Source organism: Solea senegalensis, linkage group LG1 (genome assembly GCF_019176455.1).
Source record: "Solea senegalensis isolate Sse05_10M linkage group LG1, IFAPA_SoseM_1, whole genome shotgun sequence".
Classification (NCBI taxonomy): domain Eukaryota; kingdom Metazoa; phylum Chordata; class Actinopteri; order Pleuronectiformes; family Soleidae; genus Solea; species Solea senegalensis.
In genome coordinates this window covers 23011073-23027612 of record NC_058021.1, presented here as the reverse complement: position 1 = coordinate 23027612, position 16540 = coordinate 23011073, and the positions used below count along the sequence as shown (strand labels likewise).

The 16540-nt window shown below is 39.5% G+C and overlaps 1 protein-coding gene across 7 annotated transcripts in view; it reads left to right on the top strand.

Annotated features, from left to right (window-relative positions):
• Positions 1 to 5711, top strand: part of LOC122770465 (ATP-dependent 6-phosphofructokinase, platelet type-like) — a 37156-nt gene extending 31445 nt beyond the window's left edge. For all 7 annotated transcript variants that reach the window (XM_044027351.1, XM_044027360.1, XM_044027384.1 and 4 more), the window contains exons 17-22: positions 722 to 886; positions 1404 to 1465; positions 2439 to 2550; positions 2639 to 2738; positions 2824 to 2929; positions 4914 to 5711. In XM_044027351.1, coding sequence (XP_043883286.1) covers positions 722 to 886; positions 1404 to 1465; positions 2439 to 2550; positions 2639 to 2738; positions 2824 to 2929; positions 4914 to 5073 — 705 coding nt within the window. In that variant the 3' untranslated portion in view covers positions 5074 to 5711. The remainder of the gene's footprint in view (positions 1 to 721; positions 887 to 1403; positions 1466 to 2438; positions 2551 to 2638; positions 2739 to 2823; positions 2930 to 4913) is intronic.
• The last annotated feature ends 10829 nt before the right edge of the window (positions 5712 to 16540 follow it).

Here is a 16540-nt window from a genome sequence, read left to right as displayed (position 1 = left end):
TAAAGAAAATCCTGGTGCTGTTTGGATTTAATGGTGCATTCCAGTTGTAGTCAAAAGTCGGAATTTCAGGTTGAACTGGAGCGACCACTACAATAGAATTTCCTGTTACTTCCTGTTGAACTTGTTTCACAGTAAAATAATCGTAGACAAACTTCTGCTAGCTGCCGTTGCTAACAACGGCTAGCCCAAGACTCATATGCATTTCTGACCTCTTCCGACTTCTGATGTAAATGGAACGCAGCACCTTTTGAGTCTTTTTAAGAAAACGCGCCGTTATCTTTATATGCTTGTGCATGTTATTCAATGTTGTTATATTGATGATGAAATTTTGCGATAAATCTTTCTCTTCTTGTTTGTAAATCTGTTTGTCTTTCGTAAGCTAACATCACTGTGATGTCACTGGGTTTGATAGTTTTTATTAGTTTTAATTTTTTTGTAAATTGGAATACTTGCCAGGTATTGTGTCTCAAATAAAACCTCTCAAAATTAATTATTAATAAATAAATAATAATGATAAATCAAGTAATAATACATTTAGTGTTATCATTTTTTATTTCAGTTAAGGTAAGGAAAACGTTTTTCCAGTTTTCGTTAACACGACAATTAGCAAACATCTTTTATTATTTAGACGGTTGTCAGCTCTACTCACGTGTTTTCTGTGTCATAAAATAAACTCCCGCTCTCTTTGTTCATGGACATTTTTCCTCCTCATGTGAATCAGACGTGCGATCGCATCAAACAGTCGGCGAGCGGCACCAAGAGGCGTGTCTTCATCATCGAGACCATGGGCGGCTACTGTGGCTACCTGGCCACGGTGGGCGGTCTGGCGGCGGGCGCCGACACCGTCTATATCTACGAGGAGCCATTTGACATCCGCGACCTGCAGGTGAGAAACAGGTAGCAGCTTATTCAGCTGTTTTAGTCACAAAAGAACCAACAAAATAACTTTTTCTCCAACTAAACATTGATATTTTAACATCTGGTGAATGACAGTACAGCGTAGTTTATGTAAAAAGCCAAAAATGTACAATTATTTCCACCAACACGCTTCCAGAAGTTGTTTAAAATGTGGGAAAGTTATTATTTAAATGACCAAAAATACAGAGAATATTCACATTTAAGGTGCTGAAAAATCTGGAAAAACCCTATTAAAAAGTAGTTTGATGACCAAAAACGTCTTGAAACACCTACACATACATTTAAAAACAAACGTGTTGGCGCCCTCTAGTGGCCCAGACATTACCTTGCCGCTCTCTGTTGTGGTGAGTCGGAGGAGGAGGAGGAGAAGGAGGAGGCAGCGTGTGATTAACGGCCTGAGTGTCGCTGCATTGTCGTCGTGCAGGTTGTTGTATTTTTGTCTCCGCTCCGGTTTTCTTGACTTGACTCCGCTCCGTGTTTTCCAGGCCAACGTGGAGCATCTGACGCAGAAGATGAAGACGAGCGTCCAGAGAGGACTAGTGCTCAGGTGAGGATCCTTCACTGTCTCCTTCATGTGTCGTTACATCCTCACCAAAACACTTTGTGTCTGTGTTTGTGTTTGGTTGTCAGGAGGGAGGGAGAGGAGAAACCTGACGTCTTTTCATTTTTAAAAATGAGTATTTGCTAACATCACTCGACTCGACCTTGCTGCTGTTTCTGCGTTGTTTTCCGCGTCTCGTCTCCTGTTAGTGGCTATTTTAGTCCACTGCACCACCACGATGGCAGCACTACTCCTGGAGACGCAGTTGTGAGGAGGAAAATAGGACGAGTGTGAGATGAGGGTCTAGGTGACATTGTACCAAGGGTGTGTTTTTATTTTTTTTATGACTTTATTTTTACACCTGCAGAATTTAAATAAGCGTCACAAGTGTGCGTCAGCAGAGCTGATGTCACCTGCTCAGGGTCACTGAGGAGAATTCACTCCAGTTTTACTTTGTCGTTGAACGTTTATGATTTTTCTCAATTAACTTTGTGATATGTTTTTTTATGTCAGTGTTTCCCAAACACTGGGTGGGGACCCACAGATGAGTCGCTGGATATTTGTTTGACATGTATCTGCAGTAACATGAAGTTTTGTTTCTCATGGAAATCATTTGTTTACTAACAATTTGACTCTTTTCATTATTTATGTTATTCCTGTGATGCACAGGAAAAAAGTTTGAGCTGCCACAAAAATATGGGGCTGTAATGATTAATCGATTCCACATTTCCCACTTTTTCCCAGAATTCCAACTTTCTGACTTTTTTTTTTTTTCCTCCAAATTGCAACTTTTTTCACATAATTCTGACTTCCTGACTCTAATCTGAGAATTCCCACTTCTTTCTCAGAAGAATTCCTGCCAGGTTTCAAACAAAAACAGCTTGCAGCGTTTGTAATGAGAGTTGAATTTCTGTGCGACTCTTTGATTTACTTGTTGTTTTTGTTTATTTTCTCGTCTGCAATGTCTCTGATTTTCCAGGAACGAGAACTGTAACGACAACTTCACGGCGGACTTCATCTACCAGCTTTACTCGGAGGAAGGTCGCGGCGTGTTCGACTGCAGGAAGAACATCCTGGGTCACATGCAGCAGGTTTGACGAGCACTCGCATGGACGAACATGGCAGATCGTTTGTTTCTGATGATTTTATAGTTCACGTTTCTTTTTTTTCTGTCCACAGGGGGGCGCTCCATCTCCGTTTGACAGAAACTTCGGCACCAAAATCGCAGCCAAAGCTATGCAGTGGATCACTCGGACGCTCAAAGATTCGTACAAAGGAGGTAAAAATTTTATTTTTGCTCTGGTTTCGATTTGAGTCGTCTTGAGTTTTTAACGCCAAAGAACTTTTCTCTGTCTTTGTCGCAGGGCGAGTGTTTGCGAACTCGGACGACACCGCCTGCCTGTTGGGGATGCGCCGTAGAGCGATGGTCTTTCAGCCTGTGTCGCAGCTTCGAGACGAGACGGATTTTGTGTAAGAAAATTTTGAGAAAAAAATCATTTTAAAACTATGCTACTGCTAAAGCTGCAGCTAATGGCGCTTTCATAACATTTTAAACACTTTATTTAGACATTTGTGCGTCATTTTTAATGCCTACTATACAACAAATTTAAAAACATTTTGTTTTGACATTTTTTGTTTGTTATTTTTTAGCCTCATCTTTTGTTATTTTACCGACTTTTCTTTTCTGTTTTTGCTACTTTTTGGTTGTTGAGGGGGTGGAGTGGCTCAGTGGTTAAGTCTGGTACCCTGTGTGTGAAAGTCATCATGATTGCAATGGTCGCAAGTTCGACTCTACCCCTGGCTGATTGTACTCAATTCCATTGTAAGTCGCTTTGGATAAAAGCGTCTGCTAAATGAATGTAATATAATAGATATTCAGTCGTTTTGACATTTTTAAGTGAATATTTTCAGACACTTTATTATACATTGATTTTTTAATTCCCTAAAATACAAAAAAAAATGGACTTTTTTTAGGTCCATTTTTGTCCGATTTTATAAAAAATTTGACATTTAAGGGATCTTTGCTATAAAGTTGTGATGTTAACTATGACAATGTTTCAACTTTTTCATGCCCCTTATTGTTGTGACAAAGTGTGTTTTTTAACGTCTTACTAACTTACAAAGTTTTAATATCCTATGAACCTTTTTTATTTTTATTATTTTACGACTTTGTGATGTTTTTGTTAATGTAAAGTAAGACGTTAAGTATTTGTTTACCATGTGTTATTTTACAGACTTTTCTGTGATGTTTTTGTGACTTTTTGGATGTCAGATTTTAACGTTTTTGCAGCCCTTTAACTTTAAAAAAAACAAACAATTTTGGATTCACCAAAGTTTTGCTGTTTTTTAATGTCTTACAAAACTCTAATACACTTTTATGGAAAATGTTATATTTTGACATTTTGGACGTCTTACGATCGTATTTTTTAGCCTTATCTTATTTTATTTTACCGACTGTTCTGTTAAGTTTTTGTGATTTTTTTTGGACGCCCGATATTCAATTGTTTTGACATTTTTTAATTCCTTAAACTGCAAAAAATCTTGACACTGGAAACATTTTATTATATGTTGACATTTTGGACACCTCTGAACTTTTCTTTTTTTTTTTTTTGCCTTTCTGAACTCTTTTAGTGTCACAATTAAGAGTGTTAAAGGGGACATATTATGCAAAATCAACTTTTTAATCATTTAAATACTTATATTTGGGACTCTGGAGGCCCTACCAGTCGCCAAAGTGTGGAAAAAGAATACTCAGTCATGTTTTCGTGGTCCCCCTTAGTGTAAGTAGGTGATAAAACACTCAATGTTGAATTCCCTGCGCTTATGACGGCAGCATGCGCATTTCACCGCAAATGTTACCGCCCCACCAGTAAGTTTACTTGGAGAGCTTCACCTTAGCTCCACCTTGTCCCTGCGAGAGTGCAGGCGAGGGAGGAAGAGCGGTATTATGTCAACGTGGAGGGACAAGTGTGCTGTTGGTGGCTGCACAGTGGAGCACAGTGTTTTACACAAACTTCCAGCCTCAGAGGATTTTATATATAAAGCTAATGTGCCAGATAAAGTCAGCAAACGTGTGTTCGTGTGTTCGCACCACTTCGCATCAGACTGCGGCCAGCGGTCGCCGTATTTAGGCAGCGAACGTATTTCACAGACCTACAAACACACACATTGTTAAGAAAAGATCACACAGAGCTCATAACTGACACGTCCTAATTAAACATATTTGTTTAGTACGTCCTCCATGACCGGAGCACAGACTCAGTCTGATACAGTCACATACAGAGGCAGGTTATGCAGCGTGCCGCTGGCGATCAGTGGTGCTGTCCCTAAGTGTTTTTAACTGATTTACAGTTCGGCACAGTGTGTGAAAGGGAGAATTTGTGTGTATACAGCTGCAGAGCAGGGGCTGAGCACTAATTAAAACCTTCCTATCTTTTTTTTTTAACATTCTCAGCCACAGGATTCCGAAGGAGCAGTGGTGGCTGAAGCTCCGCCCCCTGATGAAAATCCTAGCCAAGTACAAGACGAGCTACGACGTGTCCGACTCCGGGCAGCTGGAACACGTGACCCGGATCCGGCCCAAAGACAGCCACACCACGTCTCATCACATCTGAACCGCGGAGGCGGAGCCAACGCCGCGACTGTGACGGCGACCACACACCGCAGTAGATTTATGAAAGTAAATTAAATATATATGTATACATATATAGGTAGATAGATAGTATTATTAAAGGTATATTATATGTTGAAGTCACCGCACTTTTCAGGACAGATCTACAATATATCTATTATTTTAGATATACACATTCAATTTAAAGGGTAATTTCAACAAGTTAGAGATTGATTGGAAATTTAGGAAATAGAGTTAATATATATATATATATATACATATATATACATATATATTCATGAGGATATAATGTACTCTAAAAGTATTTAAAATTTTGGTTTTAATAATGTAGCTCTATTTATTTGTTTTTTTTCTCCTGCACTTTAATCGTAAATTAATGTAAAGCTGCTTTTAAACGAGGGAACGAGCCATTATAATCACTGTAGCTGTCAAAGACCTGGTCACATGATCACACTTTGAAAAAGTGTCTTTGTCATTTGTCTTTTTTTTTTCAATTTTAAGTCACGTTCTGTGGAAGTGAAGCAAAAGAATGTGATGTGTGCGCAACATTAGCTTCTGTGCCAGCACCCGTGTGTCATGTGAGCGTCCTGTCGTAATAAAGCATCTGTTGTGTGGAAACAAGAAAGTGTGTGTGTGTGTATTTCTCTCCCTGAAGAGTATAAGGCAGTGACAGTAGAACATGATGTTTGTTTGTCGCTCTGGAAACCGCTCACTACCTCGGCACCAGGTAGAGAAAATCAGCGATTTTAACATAACAGCAACAAAAGTTCTAGATCCACTTCTGCCTCCTTCAGTAAGTTCAAATGTCTTATTTTTATAATTTCAAATATTTAATTTAGACATTCCTCAGTGACACAAACTGACCATACGAGGGCAGCAGTAGACCAGCAACTGTTTTCACGGCTAAAATCACTGATTTTCCTTGGTGTGGGAGAGTGAGTGAGTTTACAGTTTCCTGTTGGAAAGGTCTGTCTAACAGAGAGATAAAGACGTGATAATGTTCTGAAACATGACAGATTTCATGTGAAATTCTTCAAAAAAGTATAAAAGAGTATAGAGTAGACTTTTTTGTCACATTTTGGACGACAAACTAAACTATGACTTTTTTGAGTGATTTTGGACGACATACTATACTTTGATTTTTTTGTCACATTTTGGGACTTTATGACATTTTGACATACTATACTTTGACTTTTTTTGTGACAATTTGAACGACATACTATACTTTGACTTTTTTTTGTCACATTTTGGACGATATACAATACTATGACTTTTTTGTCACATTTTGGACATGATTTTGGACGACATACTAAACTATGACTTTTTGTCACATTTTGGACACACTATACTATGACAGTTTTGTCATTTTTGACATATTATTTTGGACAACATACTATACTTTGACTTTTTTTCAATTTTGGACAACATACTAAACTATGACTTTTTCACATTTTGGACGACATACTAAACTTTAATTTTTTGTCACATTTTGATGACTTTTTGTCACATTTTGACGACAACTAACTATGACTTTTTGAGTGATTTTTGGACACATACTATATATGACTTTTGTCACATTTTGGGTTACTATGACTTTTTTCACATTTGGATGACATACTATAGTGACTTTTTTCATTTTGATGACATACTATATAAGACTTTTTGTCACATTTTTTGACATATATATACTATGACTTTTGTTTGTCACATTTTGGACGACATACTACTATGACTTTTTGTCACATTTTGGATTTTATACTATGACTTTTTTGTCACATTTTGGACGACTTTTTGTCACATTTTGACTATACTCTGACTTTTTGTCACATTTTGGACAAACTAAACTATTTCTTTTTGTGATTTTGACGATATACTATATGACTTTTTGTCACATTTTGGACTACTAACTATGACTTTTTGTCACATTTTGGACTACATACGACTTTTGCCACATTTTGGACAACATACTATAAGCTGACTTTATGTGACATTTTGGACAAAATACTAAACTATGACTTTTTTGTCACATTTTGGACCATACTATGACTTTTTGTCAAATTTTTGGATACTAAACTATGACTTTTTTGAGTGATTTTGGACGATAAACTACACTATGACCTTTTTGTCACATTTTAGACGACATACTATACGATGACTTTGTTTGTCACATTTTGGATGACATGACTTTTTGTCAATGACATACAAACCATGACTTTTGTCACATTTTTGATGACATACTATAGCATGACTTTTTTGTCACATTTTGGACGACATAGTATACGATGACTTTATGTCACATTTTGGATGACATACTGGGTCCAGGGTGTACCCCGCCTATCGCCCGATGTGGCTGAGATTGGCACAGCACCCCCCGCGACCCTTTTTTGTCACATTTTGGACGACATACTATAAGATGACCATATGTCACATTTTGGACGACATACTATACTTTGACTTTTTTTGTCACTTTTTGGACAAAATACTAAACTATGACTTTTTTGTCACATTTGGATGACATACTAAACTATGACTTTTTAGTCACATTTTGGACGACAATCTGAACTATGACTTTTTGATTTTTACTATACTATGACTTTTGTCAAATTTTGGGATGACTTTTTGTCACAACACACTATACTATGACTTTTTTTATCACATTTTGGATTATACAATAATATGACACATTTTGGACGACATACTAAACTATGACTTTTTTGTCACATTTTGGACGTCAAACCAAACTTTGACTTTTTTGAGTGATTTTGGACGACACACTATACTATGACTTTTTGTCACATTTTGGACATACTATATTTATGACTTTTTGTCACATTTTGGACAAACTAAACTATGACTTTTTGTCACATTTTGGGCGACATGCTATGACTTTTTGTCACATTTTGAACGACATACTATACGATGACTTTATGTCACATTTTGGATGACTTACTATATGATGACTTTATGTCACATTTTGGACACATATACTATAGTATGACTTTTTGACACATTTTGGACGACATACTATATGATGACTTTATGTCATATTTTGGACGACATACAAATCAAAATCAATTAAAAACCCCATAGAGACTGTGTCTGTCCCCCAACCTACTAAAGTAAAAACTAAAGTAAATAAATCAATAACAAACAAAAGAGGTTTTAGACATTCTAACTTAATAAAGACTAATACCAACAATAAAATAGAGTCAAATAATACCACTTTTAAATGTGGACTAATAAATATAAGGTCACTCTCCTCAAAATCTGTTTTAATAAATGATCTAATTTCTGACAATTTTATTGATGGTTTCATGAAGAAGATTACGTTAGTCTAAATGAGTCAACTCCACCCACTCATGCTAATACCCATATTCCTAGAAGCTCAGACTGAGGAGGAGGTGTAGCAGCCATTTTTAATACTAGATTATTAATCAATCCCCAGCCCAAACCAGGATATTCATCATTTGAAAGCCTTATTCTTAATCTATCTCATCCTAGTTGGAAATCACAGAAACCAATTGTGATAGTCACAGTTTATCGTCCACCTGCACCTTATTCAGAGTTCCTATCAGAGTTCTCTGAGTTCTTATCTGAGTTGGTGCTTAAAACAGATCAAATCATAATTGTAGGGGATTTCAACATCCATGTAGATGTTGACCGTGATAGTCTTAGCTGCGCATTTAACTCGCTGTTGGAATCAATAGGTTTTATTCAACACGTTAATAAACCAACTCATTGCCTTAGTCACACCCTCGACCTTGTTTTAACTTATGGTATTGATATTGATAACCTAAACATAGTTCCTCAAAACCCTCTCCTTACTGATCATTATTTACTCACATTTAATTGCACAATAATGAACTACAATAACATAAATAAGAAATACTGTCTGATAATAATATTAATAAATTCAAAGAGACAGTACAACCTTTATTTAACTCAGTGCCATATGTCAGTACATCTGAAGGTACCTTTTGTGATTTTACTCCCGCCCTCATAGATAACCTTGTTGATAGTACAGCAGCCTCACTGCGTACTACATTAGACTGTGTTGCCCCTCTGAAAAGGAAAGTGGTGAATCAGATGAAACGAGCACCATGGTTTAACTCCAATACTCGTGCTCTTAAACAGACGTTACGTAGATTAGAAAGAAAATGGCGTTCCAGTAACCTAGAGGAACTTCATATAGCCTGGAAAGATGGTTTTGTAGCTTACAAAAAGCCCTATATAAAGCTAGAGTTGCCTATTATACTTCTTTAATTGAAGAAAATAAGAATAATCATAGGTTTCTTTTCAGCACTGTAGCCAGGCTGACTGACAGCTCCACTGAACCATCTATTCCTTTAACACTGAGCAGTGATGACTTTATGAACTTTTTTGTGAATAAAATAACATCAATTAGAGAAAAAATTGATCATCTCCTCCCTCATATTGGGACTGACTCATTTTTTAGCACAAGAGCTTTAGAAGCACCAGGTGCACAGTTAGACAGTTTCTCCCCTATAGATCTCCCTGAGTTAACATCATTAGTTTCATCATCTAAGCCATCAACCTGTCAGTTAGATCCTATCCCCACCAAACTGTTTAGAGATGTGTTTCCTTTAATTAACAACTCTATATTAACTCAAATTAATCTATCCTTATTAACTGGATATGTGCCCCAAACATTTAAAATAGCAGTTATTAAACCCCTTCTCAAAAAAGCAACCCTCTCGGCAAGGGTGTCCTTTATCTCCCTTACTTTTTGCTCTCGCTATAGAGCCTTTGTCATTACATTTGAGGTCTTGCTCTATTTTTACTGGGATATCCAGAATGGAATTCAAATTATCCCTTTATGCTGATGATTTGCTGTTGATGTCTCTGACCCTGGCCGATCATTACCAGCAATTTTATCCTTTCTACATAAACGGGTCTTTTTCTGGCTATAAGGTTAATACTGCTAAAATTGAGTGTTATCCTGTTAATGCCTCAGCACTACAACTAGATCAAGCTGACATCCCTTTCAGATTGAGCTGCTCTGGCTTTAGATATTTAGGAATCAATGTAACTAGATCATTAACCACTCTTCCGTCTGCTAACTTTGGCCCATTAATGGCTAAAATGAAATCTGACCTGCAAAGATGGAAAAGTTTGGCTTTATCGCTTGTGGGAAGAATTAATACAGTTAAAATGAATATCTTGCCCAAATTTCTGTTTTTTTTTCAATGTCTTCCTCTTTTTCTACCTAAGCGCTTTTTTAAGACCATTGATCAGGATATTTCTAGTTTTTTATGGTGTGGGAAGGTCCCAAGAATACACAAGTCCATCCTTCAGAGATGTAAGCTAGATGCTGGACTTTCCCTCCCTGATTTTCAATTGTATTATTGGGCTTCACATATACATAAAAACTCATTCTGGACAGGATAATCACACCCCCTCTGGTGTAAGTTTGAGGTAAAGTCTTTCAACACACCCTCTTTATTGGCTTTTCTTACCTCTTCTGTTTCTACTACCCTCCCTGGCCTCCCAGATAACCCATTGGTGAATTCCACCCTTAAAATCTGGTACCAGTTCAGAAAACATTTTCAGTTTGTGTCCGCTTCCACCTCGGCTCCGTTACTGAGGAATCACTTATTTAAACCTGCTCTAGCTGATCCCACTTTTTCAATATGGTTTCACAAAGGCCTGGACAATTTTAAAGCTCTCTATAAGAATGGTATTTTTCGTAGTTTCTCAGATTTAGCATTGGACTTCTCATCTTTTCCGATATTTTCAAATTAGACATTGTGTCAAATCTCTGTTTCCAGCTTTTCCGTTTCTACCCCCAGCTCAACCATGGGACAAGCTCTTTTGCTCTGATTGCATTCAGAAGGGTTTCATTTCTAGAATTTATACTAACCTTCTATCTTACAACAGCTCGCCTATCACTAAAATCAAGGCTGCCTGGGAAACAGAGCTAGGGCTGATCTTTGGTGACAATTGGTGGGACGCAGCTCTGAAAAAGATCCACACAAGCTCATCCTGTGCCCGTCTCTCTCTCATACAATTCAAGGTTGTGTACAGAGTTCATTTTTCCAAGGCCCGTCTGTCACGGATTTATCATACTGTCAATGACATTTGTGACAAATGTCATACCTCTCCCTGCAATCTGACTCACATGTTCTATTCTTGCCCATTAGTGTTATCTTTCTGGCAGAAGTTGTGCAACACCATTTCCAAAATACTTTTAATAACTGTAAAGGCTTCTCCCTATATTGCCATATTTGGATGTCCAGAGGATTATAGTAGATACAACTCTGTGCATATAGATATTATTGCTTTCACTTCTCTATTGGCAAGGCGACATCTTCTTTTCTACTGGAAATCTACTACAGCTCCTTCCAGTAACCAATGGCTCCAGGACGTTATGTCCTTTATGAAGCTTGAAAAATTAAATATTCACTGATCTGACTCTGCTTTTTTGGTTGTTTGTCTCTAGTTGTGCGTGGCCCTGCGATGGACTGGCGAACTGTCCAGGGTGTACCCCGCCTATCGCCCGATGTAGCTAAGATTGGCACAGCGACCCTCTGGTGGAGGATAAAGCGGTTAGATGATGACTGACTGATTGACAACATACACTTTCATTGTTATGCAGATGACACACAGCTATATCTATCGATGAGGCCGGATGAAATAATCAGGTTGTTCAACTCCAGGAATGTCTAAGAGACATTAAGTCCTGGATTACCTGTAACTTTCTACTTTTAAATTTTTATACTCGGCCCTAAACACCTCAGAGAAAAACTTTCTGATCACATTGTCACTTTAGATTACATCACCATGGCTTCCAGTTCCACTGTGAGGAACCTTGGAATTACTTTTGACCAGGAAATGTCATTTGATTCACACATAAAATTAATTTCCAGAACAACCTTCTTCTACCTGCGGAACATTATGAAAATTAGAAACATTCTGTCTTTACAGGATGCTGAAAAACTAGTTCATGCTTTTGTTACATCTAGATTAGATTAGATTACTGTAACTCCTTATTATCAGGATGTTCTAACAAGTCTGTTAGAATCCTTCAGTTAATTCAAAATGCTGCAGCACGAGTTCTGACAGGAACTAGAAAGAGAGACCATATAACTCCAGTGTTAGTTTCTCTACACTGGCTCCCCGTACAGTTTAGAATTCAATTTAAAATCCTCACGTACAAAGCACTTAATGGTCACGCCCCTTAATACCTGAAAGACCTAGTCTTACCCTATCACCCTAACAGACCACTTAGGTCACAAAATACAGGTTTACTTGTTGTTCCCAGAGTCTGTAAGAGCAGAATGGGAGGCAGAGCCTTCAGTTACCAGGCTCCTCCTCTCCTGTGGAACCAGCTTCCAATGACAGTTCGGGAGGCGGAGCCTCTCTCTGTATTTAAAGTTAGACTTAAAGGGGACGTATTATGCAAAATCAACTTTTTAATCATTTAAATACTTATATTTGGGACTCTGGAGGCCCTACCAGTCGCCAAAGTGTGGAAAAAGAATACTCAGTCATGTTTTCGTGGTCCCCCTTAGTGTAAGTATAGGCGATAAAACACTCGATGTTGAATTCCCTGTGCTTATGACGGCAGCATGCGCATTTCACCGTGAATGTTACCGCCCCACCAGTAAGTTTACTTGGAGAGCTCCACCTTAGCTCCACCTTGTCCCTGTAAAATGCGAGAGTGCAGGCGCGGGAGGAAGAGCGGTATTATGTCAATGCGGAGGGACAAGTGTGCTGTTGGTGGCTGCACAGTGGAGCACAGTGTTTACAGAGGATTTTATATATGAAGCTAATGTGCCGGATAAAGTCAGCAAACGTGTGTTCGCACCATTTCACATCAGACTGCGGCCAGCGGTCGCCGTATTTAGTCAGGGGACGTATTTCACCAACGTACAAACACACAAATTGTTAAGAAAAGATCACATAGAGCTCATAACTGACCATTCTGACACGTCCTAATTAAAAATATTTGTTCAGTACGTGGGCCACACGGTGGTGAGTGGTTAGCACTCTCGCCTTGCAGCGAGAAGACCCGGGTTCGAGCCCCGGTTGGAACAAGGGCCTTTCTGCATGGAGTTTGCATGTTCTCCCCGTGTGTGCGTGGGTTCTCTCCGGGTTCTCCGGCTTCCTCCCACAGTCCAAAAACATGCAATGTGGGGATAGGGAAATTGGACACTCTAAATTGACCATAGGAGTGAGTGTGAGAGTGAATGGTTGTTTGTCTCTATCTGTGTGGCCCTGCGATGGACTGGCGAACTGTCCAGGGTGTACCCCGCCTATCGCCCGATGTAGCTGAGATTGGCACGGCACCCCCCGCGACCCTCTGGCTGAGGATAAAGCGGTAGATGATGACTGACTGACTGTTCAGTACGTCCTCCATGACTGGAGCACAGACTCAGTCTGATACAATCACATAAAGCAGCTGTTTATGCAGCTCGCCGCTGACGATCAGCGGTGCTGCACTCTCTGTGCAGCGGTGCGGCACTCTCTGTGTCATCGCTGATCGCCATCCCCCGTCTGGGCGCTGATCGCCAGCTCGGCGGAGCTGGTCAGCGGTGCCGAGGTCTCCGGAGCACAGTCTCCGGTCTGATACAGCAACATGCAGTTTATTCAGCTTGCCGCTGGCGATCAGCGGTGGCGATCAGCAGTGCTGTTCCTAAGTGTTTTTAACTGATTTACAGTTGTAAATGTGACGGCACTCTCGCTGTTTTCTGCGCGTGCTGCCATGTTGATTTTGTCAGAGAACTAGTGGAGGGAGGGGGAGACGAATAGAGCTGTAAAGCGCTGTAAAGAGGAGAAATCAGAAACCCCCTGGAAGAAGTGGGTGTGTGTTTGCCTGTGTCTCATTTGCATATAAAGGGACCATGCACGAAAACCGAGCGTTCTGAAAGGGGCGGGTTTAGCAGGGTTATTGAACTACTATGATTCTTCATCCTTATGGTATTTTGACCAAAGCATGTCACTGACATGTTCATTAGGACACCAGGGAACTATTTTAATGGGGGAAATAGGGTATAATATGTCCCCTTTAAAACTTTCCTTTTTGATAAAGCTTATAGTTAGAGCTGGTTCAGGGAAACCTGGACCATTTCTTAGTTATGCTGCTATAGACCTAGACTGCTGGGGGATTTTCCTGTGGTGCACGCACATTCACTCTCTCACACTCAGGATATGAATATGACTTTTTATATGCAATTAACTTTGTCTCTTTCTCTCCCTAGTTTGTGTCTTTCCTTCCTTCCCCCTCTCTCTCTCTCTCTCTCTCTCTGTATTCTCATCTTGCAGGTTGCAGGATCCAGATCCAGTTTTCGAGGCTCTCCATATCATACATATCATCACCATTATTATTGTGTTATAATTAAAAGTCGACTGTATAAACTTGATATAGTTGTTGTGTATCTGCTCCTGGTCTCTCTCTCTCTTCTGTCTCTACCTCATCTCCCTCTTGTCCTTTCTCTCCCCCTTTCTTTCCCCCACCTCTCCGCTGTCCCCCATTTTCCTTTCACCCCAACCAGTCGAGGCAGATTACCGAACATCTCTGAGCCTGGTTCTGTCAGAGATTTCTTCTTCTGTTAAGAGGGAGTTTTTTCTCTCCACTGATGCCTAGTGTTTGCTCATTGTGTGAACTGTTGGGGTTCTCTGCTCTCTTTGATGTTGTCTATGTACAGTGCCTTGAGATAATGTATGTTATGATTTGGCGCTATACAAATAAATTGAAATAAATTGAATTGAAAATCACAGTAATGATATTAACAAGTTAATGCAAAAAATGCACAGGCAATTTATTGATCTCCCCACAGTTGTAGTCTTGAAATAAAATCCTGAGTCCGCTTTGTTCGAGACCTAGACAAGACCGAGTAAAAATGCAGTCGATTCCGAGGCCTTCAAAAAGTGGTATCGAGACCAAGACCAATCTCGAGTACTACAACATTACTGTTACTTTTATTACTACTATGACTTTCTTGCCATATTTGGGATGTTTTACTCCACCTTGCTCCAAGAAAGCCCACTACAAACGTCAATCCCCACCGGGCGAGCCTTGGGAGCCAGCGGTATTCAAGGAAGATTGCGCGATAATCTCGAACGGACGCGAGATCCCGCCATAGACTGTGTGTATAAAGGAAACAACAACAACACAGCTTCTTTCATTCTCCGACGTGGACGAACTGTTGATCTGGCCATCTATTTTCGATATTGTGCTTCTACCATGTGGAAGTTTGCTAGTCAGTTTCTCTAGTTGCCTCGTTTTATGTAGTTTCATTATGTCCTGATTGTCTGTGCAGTATTGACAATGTAATAACATAGTTAATAAATTAGTTAATAAACGTATTGTGTTTTATTTTGAAAGGGGGGCGGAAGTGTTTTACTTTGATACTGTGTCGGACTTCCTGTCTTGTGCGATCTGCTTCGTTGAAATTTACGAGGTTCAGCAGCGGCAACGGAAAAAATAGAACTGATTCCTATCGATAGCGCTGCGGCGCGGCGAGCCGCTTCTGGGCCGCTGCTGATCCGCGCCGCAGCGCGGCCGGTGGGAATGCTAACATTGATTAGAATGGAAGCGATTTGCAACGGCTACCGTTCCGCGGCCGTTCCGCGTCCAGTGGAAATCCAGGCTTAGGAGGCCAGTGCCACTGGGCCTCTTTTCACTTTGACACGACCATGACATTTTGGTGTCTTTTTGAACGACATACTAAACTATAGCCATGTCCTATTTAAGTTACTGGACTCTACGAGTGTGGATTCATTGGCCAGATTTAGGCTGTCCCAATCTACGTCAACTCCTGGGAAGGATAGTTCTGGTGGATCCTTGGTAGCTGACCATAGTCGTGTCTCATTCCAGGGTCTAGATCCTGTGAAGTGCGGATTTATCTTCTGGATGTTGTCAAAATGCATCACGGCGCCAATTTCCACACAAATCATTGCCTCCTGATCATCTTCAAAGGGCATCACAGTGTCTACACTTCTGTGTAGCTCACCATTCACAAAGTGTCATTTCTTTACTGACAGCGAAACAACTTAAAGCATCAGCTTATATTGAAGCATGATTCTCTGGCTGCATCCTTTAAATAAACTATGAATTTACTCGGGTTCTTTCCAATCAGAACCAAACCTTCACCAGGTTCTAGGTCCAAATCTTATATAAGCAGAAACAACCCTTTCAACTAAACTGTGACCTTCTATATTGAAATTAAATCAAAAATGTAATCAACAGCTACGTAATCTCAAAATGTGGTTGTTTTCTGAAATGTTGTTCTGTTTTGACCTTCAGGGCCACCGTAGATATGTCTGTAATTTCTTGTGTAACAGTTAAGTTTGTAAACCACTCTCCCACACCAAAGCCCACAGAGAAAATCAGTGATTTTAACATCACAGCACAGAATTGTTGATCCACTGCTGCCTCCATCACTAAGTTCAATGTCTTATTTTGTAAAATTCTGCATTTAAAATCC